Raw genomic sequence first — 16,715 nt, 5'->3', positions numbered from 1 at the left:
AGGTCAGGAGTTCGAGACCCGCCTGATCAACATGGCGAAACCCTGTTTCAACTAAAAATACAAAATTAGCCAGGCGTGGTGGCGCAGGCCTGTAATTTCAGCTATTTGGGAGGCTGAAGTCTTATTCCATGCAGATATCTTTCAGTTTGCCCAGGCTGGAGTGCAATGGCATGATCTTGGCTAACCTCAACCTCCATCTCCTGGGTTCAAGCAATTCTCCTGCCTCAGCCTCCCAAATAGCTGAAATTACAGGCCTGCGCCACCACGCCTGGCTAATTTTGTATTTTTAGTTGAAACAGGGTTTCTCCATGTTGATCAGGCTGGTCTCGAACTCCTGACCTTGGGTGATCCACCTGCCTCAGCCTCCCAAAGTGCTGGGATTACAGGCATGAGCCACTGCGCCCAGCCAAAACTGAAGTCTTATTCCATGCAGATATCTTTCAGTTGTAAATCATTACTGCAAAAGACAAATTTTGTCTTTATAACGGATTAAAAACAACAGCAGTACAAGAGTGCCTGAGTCATGACTGTCATGAATTTAGGATGTGTCAACCTAAGATCAGCCAGATGCTTCTAAGATGTAAACATTAAGCATTGTCATTTTAGGTGATTTATTGACACCTATTTCTTTATAGACAGGAATGCAAGTGCAGCACTGAATTGTGTGCCATTGCTCATTTATAAGACACACATGTAGATGATCCAGAATATTGTTATACATTTTTCAGCGTTATCAAAATACAAATGCAGAATTAAAAGACTTCTCAAAACACATGGACTTGGCCTTTCCCCTTAGTTACCTGAAACTGTCTTCAGCCTCTACTTGAAGATGCTTTTGCTGAGGAGGAGCAGTTTCATCATTGCTGTTGTATTTTGTTACCAAATTTTTTTATAAAGGCAATTCCTTGCTTACAAATGTATATATTCTAAAAGTACTGTTGTAAGCTTATTGTTTGGAACGCTGGATGTATTTTCTTCTATAAATAATGCTATCCATGACATTTACGTTGTTACGCCAACCAGTATCATTTTATTAACTTTTAATTTAGTGGACTTGAAGACCTTCCCCACAATTTACAATAACTCCTCTATTAAAAAACCGCATTTATAATTCTCATTTGAATTCTCTTATAGCATATCTTTGTTTTGAAACCCAACAACTAGAACAAAAATATCATTTCTTTAGTCCCTTAACATAGTAAAAACAGACTTTTCGAACTCTAAGCTGTTGTGGGTGACCCTTCTAGCCCTTAGCTCTAAGGACAGTCCTCCAATATGAGCAAGGAAAAAGAAGGGATAGAGGTTTTAGAGAGGGAGGCAAGTTGGGCAATATGAGTATCTGGAAAGGGAAGAGTAGGATTTATTTGGGTGAACAGTGAGTTTCTAAAATGGAAGTCTGCATTGCTTGTCAACCTTTTGGCTAAGATCAGGTGTAGTATCAGTTTAAAATGGGGGCTTGTTGTGGGTTGAATTGTGTCCTCCAGAAAGCTGTGTTGAAGTCCTAACCCATGGTACCTGTGAATGGGACCTTATTTAGAAATAGGATCTTTGCAGATGTAATTAAGATGTAATTGAAAATGAGGTCACACTAGAGTAGAGTGGGCCCTTGATCCAATATGACTGGTGTCCATATAATAAAAAAGAAAAGACACAGAGAATGCAGTGTGAAGACACAGATACAGAGTACACCATGTGACTACAGAGGTAAAGATTGAAGTGCTGCATCTCCAAGCCAAGGAACACCAAGGATTGCCACCAAACTATCAGAAGCTAGAAAGAGATAAGGAAAGATTCTCTCCTACAGGTTTCAGAGGGAGCATAGCCCTGCCAACACCTTGATTTTGGACTTTTAACCCTCAGAACTGGTAGGCAATACATTTCTGTTGTTTTAAGCAATCAAGTTTTTGGTACTTTATTACTGCAGCTACAAGAAACTAATACAGGGTTCTTAGCAGGAATGAAGTAGAATTGGGATGATGGCTGTAGGACCAAGTGAGGAGTGAATAGGAGAACAAAGAGGAACAGAGTTGATATGGGGCTTTCCTTTATGTTGCATTATCTTTTTTTCTTCCCTTCTCTCTCTGGCTTATCTTTTCATTCTTTTTCTTCTTGGATCTTATCTTTATATAGCACTTCATGGTTTAGTAGGCATTATATACTGCTAATAATTAGCAGAGCCAGGTTTTCTAACTTCAAATGCAGTGTTCATTGTACCACAGTTGTTTCTGTTATTCCAATACTCATCAAGACGTTATGGATTCTATTACAAGACGCTTACAGTAGGGGCAGGTAAGACTTCATAGGTGGGATTTTTAGCAGTATAGGAGAGAGGAAGGAATTCCCATTAGTGACATCTGGAAGGAAAGTAAAGTTTCTGTTGCTATGTACCCAGTGTTTAACAGTCATTTTTAAGTTGGGGGCTGCTTTTATTGAACGAAACACTACTTGCCTATAACTTATATCCATTGTTCCTAGTTATATTCCGAATAATGTGCTCCCTGTTCCAGGTGACTGTACTTTATATAAACTCAAAAACTATTGTAATATTCCTTCTAAGTCCTCTTTCTCATGTTACATAGCTCTAGTTTCTCCAGCCAGTCTTCAGGTGACATAATCTCCGTGTCTCTCACCCATATTGTCTCCCTTTTGTCCAATCGTTAAATATTCTACCCAGAATTGAATTCAGTATTTCACATATGTTCTAACCAACACAGAGTGTAATGGGACTAGTACTTAAACAGGTCAAGACACCCTGTTTCTTAATGTACTTTGAGATTATGTAAGCATTTTTAAGCAATATCTCATACTGTTGGTTCATAATGAACTTACAGTCCACTGAAACACTAGATCTTTTTGTATTAATTGTTGCGAAGCTCAGTTTTCTTCTTGAACCTGCACAGGGACTGAGGCTCCTACTTTTTCATCTCTCTGTTCCAGGGACCATATGATTTCTTATCTATTTTTCTTTGTGTTTTTGTTCCTCTCTACTGTATGTCTCTTTGACCCTAAGCAATGACCTCCTTCCTTGTTATAAAATTTCATTGATTGTTTTACAGTCTTCATTCTCTTTCTTTCCTTTTGGCTTCTGGGCCACTACACTTTTGGCTTTCCCATTTGGTCCTCCTTAGTCTTTGTGAGTCTCTATCTACCTTTCCCTCAACTGTTGGTTGTGCTTTGGGTTTTATCCTCGGCACTCTTCTTTTTTTCTGTATGCAATATATCTTCAGCAAATAAATCATGTTTAAAATGGCAGATCTAACTGAGCTCATCTGGGAATAAAAGGGCACAGAATCAGTCCCAGAGGAAAGTCAACATTTAGAGGTCAGGTAGAGGAGGAAGAGTCAGCAAGAAGACAGAAAGAGCAGCCAGAGACGTAGGAGCATTTCAAGGAGGATTGGTCAGCAGTGTTGACTGTGCCTGAGAGGTCAAGTAAGGTAAGAATAGAGAAGCAACCACTGTATTTTGCAACACAAAGGCTGTTGGTGACCTTAGGAAGCATGGTTTTTTGGAGTGTTAAGGGCAACAGCCAGATTATAGTAAGTAGAAGAATTAAAAGGAGGCAGAGGAGCAGAGATAATGCGTAGCAATGCTTTGAAGAAACAGAACAGGGCCAGGCACGGTGGCTCATGCCTGTAATCCCAACACTTTCGGAGGCCAAGGCAGGTGGATCTCTTGAGCCCAGGAGTTCAAGACCAGCCTGGGTGACATAGTGAAACCCTGTCTCTACAACAAAATACAAAAATTGCTGGGTATGGTGGCACACACCTGTAGTCCCAGATACTACGAAGGCTGAGGTAGGAGGATCACTTGAGCCTGGGAAGTGGAGGCTGCAGTGAGCTGAGATTGTGCCACTGCACTCTAGCCTGGAGCTTGGGTGACAGAGCAAGATCCTGTCTCAAAAAAAAAGGAAAAGAAACAGAACAGTAGGATCCACAGTTAGGGAGGCTTTAGGATCAAGGGAAATTAAAGTATTAGACAGCAATTTGGAAACTATAACTTGCTACGTATGTGTAAGGAGAATTCTAGAAAGAAGATGATTGAGATCACAACCCTGGAGAACAACTTCAATTCAAGAGTAGGAATGAAACAGAGACCCCCAAGAGATATTCAGCCCAAGAGACAGATGAGCACCTTCTGCTCTGTGTGCTGTCCTTCCATGCTGGGATTGCAATAAGGAATCTGCACATTCCCTGGTCTCAAGCAGTTTATAGTTTGCTGTTGTGTTTTACAAAGTATGTTTGTGTGAATCACCTGCATCCAGACAGACTTGTATTACATACAGATTCCAGGGCCCTACCTCAGGCCTACAGAATCAGAATTTCAGGAAGTGATGCCAAGAGTTTGAATTTTTAGCAAGTGACTCATACTCTGCCACACAAGATGATTCGTATTCCCACTACAGTTTGAGAACCACTGGTATATTGGGTGCTGAGCATGTTAACAAATAAAAGTAGGTTTAACAGTTAATCGAAGACTAGTAAAGCATTTGTTCATCTGTTTTTATGTTTACGCCATTAAATAAGAGAAGCTGGGCTTGTTAGGTGGGAAATAATAGCACATATTCATAGGCAGACTTAAGGAAAATAATCTTAAACTCATGCCATATTGTTTTAGTAATGTTTTGTTTATGAAGGGTCTTACCATTCCTTTCTTGTGGAAGCTTTGAGTTATTTTCACTTTGTTTCTATTATGGATAATGACTTTATACTGGCAGTGTACAGTAAAAGGATAAGATTATGAGCTCTAGAACCGTACTGCCTAGGTTCAAATTGCAGCTCCACACTTACTAGCTCTGTAATTTGAGGGAAATTATTTAAGTCATTTGTGCTTCAGTTTTCTCATCTATAATAGAAGTATCATAATAGTGTATAATCTTATTGAGTTGTGAGGACTAAATGGATTAATAATTATAAAGTACTTAAAATGGTACCTGGCACATAGTAAACAATAAATATAAGCTATTTTTATTGTTAATAGTTATCTTTATGAATCTAGAGTCTTCTGTTGAACTATTTCTCTAGGATAAATTTTCAGGCTGAAATTTCTACATTAAAGAATGAAGACATCTTTATGTACCTTTGCTATTATAGTCATTGCTTTTCAAAAGGGTGATATCTGTTTGTGCTGTAATAATTTGTAAATGAAATCTATCAATGGTGTGTGTGTGTGTGTATGTGTTTTGTATGTCTCTTTATGTGCATACAAGCATGGCTTAGGTTGTAACTTTGTAGGAAACTTTGACCTTTTTTTTAAGCCTGCTGTTAAGTCTGTTGTTAAGTTTCATGTTATAGTACCTTGTTAGATACTATCTCCAGGTAATATGTTGATAAATGATAGTAAGTTACTTTTGAAAGATTATGTCAAATAAATATTCTAAATCTGTGTCTTTTTCCTTTTGATAGACTGAAGCCATGGCGATTCTTTTTGCTGTTGTTGCCAGGGGGACCACTATCCTTGCCAAACATGCTTGGTGTGGAGGAAACTTCCTGGAGGTGACAGAGCAGATTCTGGCCAAGATACCTTCTGAAAATAACAAACTAACATACTCACATGGCAAGTGAGTTCTGTTCTGCATGTGGTAAGGGATGAAAGAAGGGAATTCTGTTACTGTAATCAGAATGGTAGAAAAGTAGAAAACAAGCTTCTAGGTACATAATTTGAATAAGCGGACAGAATAGTAACCTTCACCAACTTAGAAAATATCTGGTTTTATTACTTATAAATTTAACTTGTAATTATTTTATTCTATTATTGAAGTGATATTATTTTATTTTGAAGAAAGATATGGAAATGTTAAACATAAAAATGACTTTGCTCTAGAGCTGTGTGATATGTGAAATGATTCAGATAAGATAGATGATGTTCCTTGGGTTCATTCTTTCAGTAAATATTTACTGAGCGCTTAACTATTGCCAGGCACTTTGCTTGGTGCTGGGGATATAACAAGAAATGTAGTATTTGCTCTCATAAGGGTTATAGTTTAATGAGGGAGGCAGTCAAATCCATGATGTCAAGGGTGGGAGGGTGGGAAGTAGTAGATAGGAGGATGGTATTCCAAGTAGAAGGAACAGCAGGTAGAGAAGTATGGAGGCATGAGATCATAGGGCGGGCATATTTAGGGAACTGCAGACTGTTCTCTGTGACTAGTGCCCAGGATGGTGAAAATAAAGCTATAGAGAGATGGGTAGAAGAAAAGTCATGTAGGGCCTTGTAGGCCATATTAAGAGCTTGGACTTTACCCTGTGGGCAGTAGGAAGGCATTGAAGGTTTTCAGCCAGGATGTGACACAGTCAGGTTTTATTTATTTATTTATTTATTTATTTATTTATTTATTTATTTAGAGACAGAGTCTCACTCTGTCACCCAGGCTAGAGTGCAGTGGTGCGGTCTTGGCTCACTGCAACCTCCATCTCCCAGGTTCAGATGATTCTCGTGCCTTAGCCTCCTGAGTAGCTGCAGTTACAGGCGTGTACCACCATGCCCAGCTAATTTTTGTATTTTTAGTAGAGATGGGGTTTCACCATGTTGGCCAGGCTGGTCTTAAGCTCCTGACCTCAAGTGATTCACCTGCCTTGGCCTCCCAAAGTGTTGGGGTTATAAGCGTGAGCCACCGCGCCTGGCCTTCAGTCAGTTTTTGCTTTAGAAAGATCACTCTGGTAACTGTTAGAGTGGCCACAGATGGGAAATCTTAGTAGTTAGTTTTAAAAACTGCCTCAACCTTCCCCATTGGCACTTGAAAATCTTTTCTTACTTAACCCAGCCTTAATTCCTTAGTTCTTATCTCAGAATGAGGTCCTTGTTACTTTCTATGGCTAACCCCTTATACAGTTTAAGGTCCACTCTAAGCTACTGTGAGAGAGACCCCCAAGATACAGTATTAATTTTAATGAGATAGTCCAGAGATGAGTGGTTTGGGATGTTGGGGTGGCTCTGCCATTTCCAATTCCCTAATTCCCAAAGCAATTAGTGCTTTCTACCTCTGGCCAAGACAGCTCCTTTGGTGCTTGTTATATCCCAGTGCTTGCCCAGTAATTTTTAAAGACAGGACCCAGAAGTGGCCTGATATTGTTGAGAAGTTTCTACTTACATCTTATTGTTCACTACACAGTCATGTAGCTAACATAGCTAGAAGGGAGGCCAGGAATTTTCTTCTGGCTATCCAGTTGTAGGCTCAACTAAAACTCTGTTACTCTGGAGGAATTTATAGGATATCAGGGGATGACTTGCAGTCTTCCAGTCTGCTCTTCTGGCCACCCAGATATTTCAGTGAACCTTTCTTCCCAAACATAGAATACGCCTCTTCTCTGAGAAAGGTAGCTCCAAAGACCTATCTAGTCACTGTGTTTGGCTCCAAGTCCAGCATGTCTAGGTGGTACACAGTCCTCTCCATCAGGCCCTGGTGTGGCTCCTGTGGTCTACTGACCATAAACTAAAAGATAAGTCATATGTTTTCCCTGCTCTCCCAGCCTAAGCCAGTAGACAATGGTGAAATAAGGATCATCATAGTGAGAGTTACAAACTCCCATTTGGAAAAGGGAAGAATGAGAAACATGTAGAAGTCATTGCTTTCCAGTAATGATCAAATAATTGCCTCATACAATTTCAAAGACTCCCTATTCTGACCGGGTAGTGGTTAGTGGTTCTGCTTTCTTGGAGAAACTCCCTCACCTTTTTTCCCTGACTCCTGGTTTGTTCTACAAGAAGTTCTTCCTTTCTGGCCACATCCAAAATGGGAGTTAGAGAGTATATCATCTTTGGGAATTGTACACATTTTGTAGTCCTCTTCCTGCCAGCGTAGGTTTGTGGGCTTAGAGGTTAAGGGTTAAATAATCCTAGCCTCTTATGATTTGGGCTTTATACTTTCCCTAAAAATGTATTAGACTTACAAACTGTGTTTCTAGGTAGCTCCTGGGAAAATGTCCAGGGAAAGCACATGTAGTCCTTTTAGAGGCAAGAGTGGGAAATAGGGCATATATCTTCCACTCATGTATTATGAGCCAGAATTTAGTCACAGCCATATGTAGCTTTAAGAGAGTATAGAATATGTAATCCAATTAAGATGCAGTTATAGTAGAAGGAGATGTTATCTGTCTGCCATGCCTCTCTACCTGTGCCTCTGATCTAGCTGTGTTATTTTGAGCTTTGGTACCTTTTTTTCATGCTTTTGTTATCTTCTAGGAATGTTGTTCTCCTCTTAAGCCTCCTTGTAAACTTTTGCTCACTTTACAGGTCCCAAGCGAAATACTTTCTTAATTTGTAGTTTAATGCCTCTAAAAGGGCAGTTCTGATCATGTTCCTTCCTTCAACAGATACTGTCTGCCCTCAAGGTAAAATTCCTTAACAGGACTTGGAATATTCTTCAAGATCTGCCACTTTTTCCTTCTCTGGGCTCATCTTTTACTACTTTAGTCCTCAGTTTTGCTTTCCAGCCATACGTAGCCATTTGCAGTTCAATGCTAGGTTCTTTCCCTCTTCCTAGCCTTTGCAATAGCTGTTACCTTTTACTAGAATATATTTATCTACTTACTTTTTAAAAAATCTCACTTCGTGTTCCTGAGCTTAGATGTTTCCTTTTCCAGAAACCCCTGAACACTAACACTGAGTCAGTCACCCCAATGAGATACTCTTTTTATGTGTCTACGTAGCATCTAATTTGTTCATATTGTAACACTTATCACACTGTATTACTATTATTATTATTTTATTTTATTTTATTTTTTTGAGATGGAGTTTCACTCTTGTTGCCCAGGCTGGGGTGCAATGGCACGATCTCAGCTCACCACAACCTCCACTTCCTGAGTTCAAGTGATTCTCCCACCTCAGCCTCCTGAGTAACTGGGATGACAGGCACGCGCCACCATGCCTGGCTAATTTTTGTATTTTTAGTAGAGATGGGGTTTCACCACATTGGCCAGGCTGGTCTCGAACTCCTGACCTCAGTTGATCCACTTGCTTCGGCCTCCCAAAGTGCTGGGATTACAGGCGTGAGCCACTGTGTCCGGCCTCAGACTGTATTATAATTGAAATGATTGTTTATCTCTGTACTTTGACTGTAGGCTTCTTGATGGCAGGGATCATACGTTGCTACCTTTTGTGGCCTGTGCACCAAGTGACTCATAAGTCTGGTTTAGGAGAAACAAATTTTATGGGGAAAGTGATGACTTTCATTTTGGGCATGTCATGTTTAAGCTGTCTATGGTATGTCTAGTTGGATATGTCTAGTAGACAGTAGTGTAGGTTGTCCTGGAGCTCAGGAGATAGGTCAGATCTAGATTTGGGAATCATTAACACAATTGTGGTAGCTGAAAACAACAACAAAACATGAGAATGCATGCTGCCCTCCAGGGAGTAAGTGTGAAAAAAGCAGGAGGCTAATGAAGCTAGAAAACGTTAGTGTAGAGGGAAAGGGACTATGATATAAACCAGGTATATTAGCCTGCTTGGGCTGCTGTAACAAAATACCATAGACTGAGTGGCTTAAACAACAGATACTTGTTTCTCACAGTTCTGGAGACTGGGTGAGGTGCCCACTGATTCAGTTCTTGATGAGGGCCTTCTTCCTGGCTGGCAGATGGCTACCTTCTTGCTGTGTTCTCAGGTGGTGGAAAGAGAGTGATCTCTTTCTTCCTCTTTTTCAAAGCTGCTAATCCCATCATGAGGACCCCATCCTCATGACCTCATCTAATCTTAAGTGCCTCCCTAAGGCCTTGTCTCCAAATATAGTCACACTATAACATATGAATTTTGAAAGGGCACAGTTCAGTCTGTAGCACCAGGCAAACCTGATGTCAAGAAATCTAGTGAAGAGAAAACACTTTTCAAAAGGAAGTGGTCAACACTATCATATGTTTCAGAGAGAGCCACTGGATATGGCAATGTGGAAGTCATTGGTGGAAATGGTACAAATAGTTTTAGAATGTTAGAGGAAAAGATTTTGCTTGAGTTCCTGTATCTCCTTGTAATTCATATCAGTCCTCTGTGAACATTAATATAATTCAACAGGTACCCCTATCTATCCACTTGCCCAAGGTATAAATCTGGGAGGCAAAATTTAGTTAGCCTGTCTCATGTCAGTCACCAAGTTCTATAAATGCTGCCTTCTATCTCTCTGCTCTGTCCCTTTTTCTTTATTATCCATTCTACTTTAGTTTATTTCCCTCCTCATTTCTTACCTGGTATACTGCAGTAGTCTCCTGTCTGGTCCTCCTTTGAGTCAGTTTTCCACGCTCTAGCCAATGTGTCCTTTTTAAAGTGCAAATCTGATCACAGCCTCCCTAGTCTAAAACCTTTGGATGCTTGTTCATGATTCTTAGGATAATGCACAGTGTGGTTTATAAAGTCTTGTATAACCTGGTTTTTGCTTACTTGTCCAGCCTCGTCTGTCCAGATAATTTACCTTTTCTTTACATTCTGTACTCTAGTCATGTGAGCCTATTTTACTTTCCTAAATCTATTATGTGCTGTTTTATCTCTAGGCCCTTATGCTTGCTGCTTCCTCTCTGGAAAAACTCTTCGCTCACTTTTTTGTTGTTGTTTTTGAAACAGGGTCTCACTTTGTTACCCAGGCTGGAATGCAGTGGCACAGTCTCGGCTTACTACAGCCTCAACTTCCTGGGTTCCAGTGATCCTCCTGCCTCAGCCTCCCGAGTAGCTGGGACTATAGGTGTGCGCCACCGTGCCTGGCTAATTTTTGTATTTTCTGTAGAGATGGGATTTTGCCATGTTGCCCAGGCTGGTCTTGAACTCCTGAGCTCAAGCAATCTGCCTGCCTTAGCCTCCCAAAGTGCTAGGATTACAGGCATGAACCACCACGCCTGGCCTTTCACTCACTCTTTACCTTGCTGTCTGTTACTTATTCTTCAGGTCTTAAATCAGACATCACTTGTTTCAGGAGGTCTTTCTGGTTACCCTTTGGCAAATCTCCATTTCGTGCCTCATCTATTATTATGTCCCCAGAGCACCATGTACTGCCTTTAACTTTCCTGTCATCCTGTTTGCCATGCTGCACTGTGATTTCTTATACTGTGATCCCTGTGAAGACTGGGAGTTGGTGGTTTTGCTTTTTTGTATCGTCAGCTTCCAGCACAGTAACTAACTCAAAGTAGGTACTCAAATGTTGAGAATTTGGTAGAAAAGATGTTTGCTTTAAGAACTTAGGAAAAAGCAAAGAAAACCATATGGCAAAGAAAACCATATGGCCTATTGGGGGTTAATCTTAATTACATGCTCCTCCTAAGATGTCATCTCTTGTTCATGCTTTAAGAGTCCAATTATGCTTTTGCAGCTGTCGTTCTAATGGGTAATACACATGCTGTTGTGCTATGTAGCTAGAATAGAGATCTTCTTTTTATTTCTTATTTACTTCTCTCAGTTTGACTTGAAAGAAACAGGTATATTGGGAAGGGGAAGAGGGAGAATAGACTGTATCCATAAGTAATGTGGTGACATTGGCAGTACTGAACTTGCTTATACATAGATAGAAGATAGAAGTAAAAGTGATGTTGCTTATAACCACAGTAAGTTTTATATCTTTTATTCTACAGTTATTTGTTTCATTACATCTGCCAAGACAGGATTGTATATCTTTGTATCACTGATGATGTAAGTAACTTGAAGACATATTGCTATTTAACTATGTGTACTATTAATACAGCCAGTTCTTAATTATCTACACCAGGGGTCCCCAACCCCCAGGCTGCAGACTGGTACAGGTCTGTGGCTTGTTAGGAACCAGGCCACACAGCAGGAGGTGAGCAGCCTATGAGCATTACCACCTGAGTTCCGCCTCCTGTCAGATCAGCAGCAGCATTAGATTCTCATATGATTGCGAACCCTGTGATGAGCTATACATCCGAGGGATCTAGGTTGCATGCTCCTTATGAGAATCTAACTAATGCCTGATGATCTGAGGTGGAACAGTTTCATCCCGAAACCATTCTCCCTCCCCCCAGTCCTTGGAAAAATTGTCTTCTACAAAACCGGTCCCTGGTGCCAAAAAGGTTGGGGACTGCTGATCTGTACCTAGGGTGGGCAAAGGTGATGCGAACTTTACATAGCTGGAATTGTTAATATTTTGCATTTGTCATATAGAGCAGCAAATGATAAGAAAACTTGATACTGGGGTATGTGCAAATCAACTCAATTTTGGTAGAGTTTTAGCTTAGCCTGTTGCAACTTCTATTTTGTAGTGAGAATTGGTGTTCATAATTATAATTCTTTGATATCAAAACCTCTCAAAAATTATTTACCTGGAATGTTAAATTAGATAACGTCATTCCTTCTATCAGTAGTTAATGAATTCTTTAACGTGTGTGAACTTTGGAAAAACAAAATTACAGTACATCATGATCAGCTATATAAACCTGTAGTTTACATTGGCTAGGTATGACTGTTTATCGGCTCTCAGCCCAAAATTCTCAGTAACTTAATGATGTCATTAAGGTCCTTTCTCTTCTCTGCTTTCCTCCGTGTCTCCTTCTTCCCAGACAGGTTGCCATTATGGTTATGTAGAGCTACATACTTATTTATTCATGTCCAGAGAAGAGGGACTGTGTCTTCTTGAGTGTCTTATTGTAGGAATGAGGAAGCTTTTCCCAGCTGCATGCCCTCCCCTCCCCCTGCTTTCAAAGTGAACTTACTTTCATGTCTTATTGACTGCATGCTCATTTCTAAACTGTCTACTGACAAAGAGACATGGAATTGGCATGGTTGCCATAGATCCGGGTTCCTAATCTTTGTTATATCACAGACTTGTCACTTGTGGGACACTCCCAGAATGTTTTTGTTTTCTTTTTTTAATTTTCCTTTTCCAGAATGCTTTTAAATGTATAAAACACACACAATTCTAACAAAGCCAGTTGTATTGAAATATATATATGTATAGTATTCAAAATGTTTTAAAAACTTGATGTAGTAATATATATGCTTCTTTATGAACTCATTAACAAGGTCTAGTCATGGGTCTAATAACTAATAATCTTGATGTGATGGGTGTTAACAATATTTTGAGATATCTATAACTGTGATGGTATATGAAAAAAGATTTCTGTTGGTAATAGTTACAGGTACTGTTAATACCACCTTGGTTATGAATATACTACCTATATTCACAATTAAAATATAAGTTAACAATTGATAAAAATAATGATGTGATTATCTTTTTTTCTATCCAAGTACAAGGGCCCCTTGAATTTGGACCATTGACCCCAATTTAAGAACCCTCGGCTTAGACTAAGCATCTTGGGTGAAAGGGAAATGACTGTCAACCATAGTGATCATCACAATGATTTTTATCTCTGGCTTCACAATATTTTCCAAAAGTAGAAAAAAATCTAGCTATATGTTAAATGACTGATGTGAAAGAGCTTGGAGTAGATAAAAAATAATAATGAAATCTGGGATAGTCAGAGTCGAGCCTCATATTTCTTGAGCTGTAATTTGATACACACATACACATACATACATAAACACACATACATTCATTTTTTTCCTCTAAGGTATTCTTCTAGAGAACACACATAATTTTTGTCTGGCTGAGATTAGACATGAGTATGTCACTTGATCTTTTCAAATGTACCACCACTATTGAAAAAATTCAATTTGAAGTTAATATCAGTAGTAGTATGTGTGTGTGTGAAAGACTGTATGATTATTATGGGATTTATTAAACATATTCTTGTGCTGGGCCTTCTAATAGATCCTGTGAAATATATGGAGGAAGTAAAACCCAATTCCTGATGTCAAGAAGTTGATAATTATCATTATCTTCAGTTGTCAATGACCAGATAAATCTGGATTCACTCTCAGCTCTTTCATTTACTAGTTGTTGGACCTTTGGACAAGTTAGTTACTTTTTCAGAGCCTTCCTTTACTTATCTTTAGCATAGGATCAATGCTAGTTCCTCCTCATAGAATCATTGCTCAGTCCGTGTTAGCTGTTTTTTATTATTGTTCTTAATCACTCACATCATCTTTGTTTACTTTCTAAATGTGAGTTCTATGTTGATCTCTTTTCAGGATTTTGAACGTTCCCGAGCCTTTAATTTTCTGAATGAGATAAAGAAGAGGTTCCAGACTACTTATGGTTCAAGAGCACAGACAGCACTTCCATATGCCATGAATAGCGAGTTCTCCAGTGTCTTGGCTGCACAGCTGGTAAGATCTTTCTCAGGATAAGGTATTTTGATTTTTATCTTCTTTATTACCTTCAAACACTATGAATCTAGGGGGCCCTGACCTGCAATATAGTTTTCTGATTGTGTTAGTGTAAGTCAACATAATAAAACTTCCCTGATTAAAAAAAATGTAAAGGGGCAATTTTAGGGTAGAAAACAGTGATATTCTTTATTATCTCTGTATTGTCTAATAATAGTGGTCACAGTGTCTCATGATCGGAAGAGCATTAAAGATCATCTAGTTCAACTACCCATCTGATGCTTAAATGTGTTCAACATGCCAAATGATCTTTTAACCTATACATAAACCTTCTACCCTTCCATGAGGCAAATTTAATTTTCTAACAACCCAAATTAGTAATTTGAAACTCTCTTCATCTGTATGAGTGCCTAATTATCAGCTTCGTGAGGTTTTACATGTGTTTATACCTGTGAAATACCACTGTACTCAAGACAGCATTTTTATCTCCCTAAAAATTCCCTCATGTCGGTCCCCTCCCCCACACTCTGCCCCAGGCAACCACTGATCTGTTTCCTATCACTATAAATTAATTTTCTCTTTTATAGAACTTTCTGTAAATAGAATCATACAGTATGTACTTTTTTGTGTCTTGATTGTTTCACTCAGTGTAAGGCTTTTGATATTCTTCCATGTTGTATAAATCAGTAGTTTATTTCCCATTTTGCTAAGTAGTAGTATATGCATGTACCACAATTTGTTTATCTGTTTACCTGTTGCTGGATATTTGGGTTGCTTCCAGTTTTCAGCTATCATGAATAAAGCTGCTATGAATCTCCATATATAAGTCTTTATGTGGACATATGTTTTTATTTCTCTTCAATAAATACCTAGGAATGGAATTGCTGGGTCATATGGTAGGTGGTGTGTCATTAAAAAAAAAAATCATCACTTTTTTTTCCAAAGTGGTTGTACTATTTTATATTCTCACCAGCAGTTCCAGTGTCTCTGCATCCTTGCCAATACTTGATGTGGTCTTAAGTTTTGCCATTCTGGTTGATGCGTAATGGTATCTCATTGTGGTTTTAATTTATATTTTCACGATGTCAGACCCCTTTCAAAATGCTTCCCTTTTATCCACGAAACTGTTTGAGTATAAAGACCTAAGCTCTAGGTATGATTTTGTTGTGAGTTAAAAAAAATGATGTATTGTAATTGAATACTTTCACTTCTCCTGTGTTTTTAATACTGAGTATTACATTTCTAAATTTTATAAACACATGCACACACATACACACACACACACATACTCTTCTGGCAATAAAGTCTTTTTAGATTGGTTACTTATAAACCTTTATTATTCAAGTAGTTGGTTTGTTTCATACTCCCCACTAGGAAATGTTCATCCATGTATAACTGTATAAAACACTACCAACAACAAAAATACCAGTGCTTAGTCAAAAGTAAATAGGGTCAGCTAGAAACAATACTTTCAAATTAACCAATTTGTCATTAGCTCCAGATCTGTGTGACCTTCTGAACAAAATCTCTACCTGTTCCTTCATCTGTAAATAGAGATAATAATAGCATCGTTTCATAGAGTTTTGGGGTGGATTAAGTAATATCCCGTTTGAAGCAGTTAACACAATGAAATGACTGGAACATTGTGTATTAAGCACCCCGTAATTGCTAGCTATGGATAATAATTTCAAAATATAAATTATCAGTGTCTTAGATTCTAGATCCTGTGAGAAGCCAATAAAAATAGTTTATATGTTGTGATCCTGGCAGATACAAGAACAGATGCTAAGAAGCTGGGCCAGCCCCTACGTCATCATACTCAAGAAGTGGGGAACGATTTTGCAGCATTCTTTCCCCTACTGCCCCAACTACACTCTTTTTTCTCCTTTCTTCCTTGTCTGAGCACAGATTATATATGCCCCCCAATCTCTGCCCCACAAGTCACATGTATATTTGATATAATATTTATTTTTAATTTATTTAAAATATAATTTTTAGACTATATACTTATAGTTTGTATAGAAGCATTTTTTTATGCTGCCCGTATTTTTTCCTGGGTATTGTAACATTTTTCCAGTGAAGTGACGTGTATCTTTTATATCAATAGAGACATAATTTTATAGCATTCCTCAGTGTAAATTGTCATTCCCTTTATTTATGTTTTCCTATTGTAAATAATGTCTGGGTACCATAAGTTAAAACTTATTTTCTTATAGAAGCATCACTCTGAGAATAAGGGCCTAGACAAAGTGATGGAGACTCAAGCCCAAGTGGATGAACTGAAAGGAATCATGGTCAGAAACATAGGTATGTTTCATGGCATAGTTTCATGCATGTGGGCAAAAATAATAAAGATTACTTGACTAGGGTCAAATTATTCTAGAGAAGCCAAAATAGCACTTCCTTATTCTTACCATTGGGAGTTAATTGTCAGCTGAGACACCTATGATACTGTCTGCTTGTGCAAATGGTTTCTTCTTTGTCCTTGCAACTATTCTTCATTCTAAATTTATTACTTTGCTTAGCGAGACTAATTTCTAAGAACCTTATGATAATTCAGC

The 16,715-nt window shown here is 38.7% G+C and overlaps 1 protein-coding gene across 2 annotated transcripts in view; it reads left to right on the top strand.

Annotated features, from left to right (window-relative positions):
• The window catches only part of VAMP7 (vesicle associated membrane protein 7), a 52,935-nt gene that overhangs the window by 3,005 nt on the left and 33,215 nt on the right, over positions 1-16,715 (top strand). The window contains exons 2-5 of one of the 2 annotated variants that reach the window (XM_023193638.1): positions 5,403-5,557; positions 11,544-11,601; positions 14,017-14,154; positions 16,371-16,461. In XM_023193638.1, coding sequence (XP_023049406.1) covers positions 5,412-5,557; positions 11,544-11,601; positions 14,017-14,154; positions 16,371-16,461 — 433 coding nt within the window. In that variant the 5' untranslated portion in view covers positions 5,403-5,411. Of the gene's footprint in view, positions 1-5,402; positions 5,579-11,543; positions 11,602-14,016; positions 14,155-16,370; positions 16,462-16,715 lie in introns of both variants that reach the window. The other variant, XM_023193639.2, reaches the window with a different exon arrangement.

This window comes from Piliocolobus tephrosceles, chromosome 12 (assembly GCF_002776525.5).
Source record: "Piliocolobus tephrosceles isolate RC106 chromosome 12, ASM277652v3, whole genome shotgun sequence".
In the NCBI taxonomy this organism is placed as follows: domain Eukaryota; kingdom Metazoa; phylum Chordata; class Mammalia; order Primates; family Cercopithecidae; genus Piliocolobus; species Piliocolobus tephrosceles.
The sequence above is the reverse complement of the archived record's forward strand: the minus strand, read 5'-3'. Positions and strand labels throughout refer to the sequence as shown.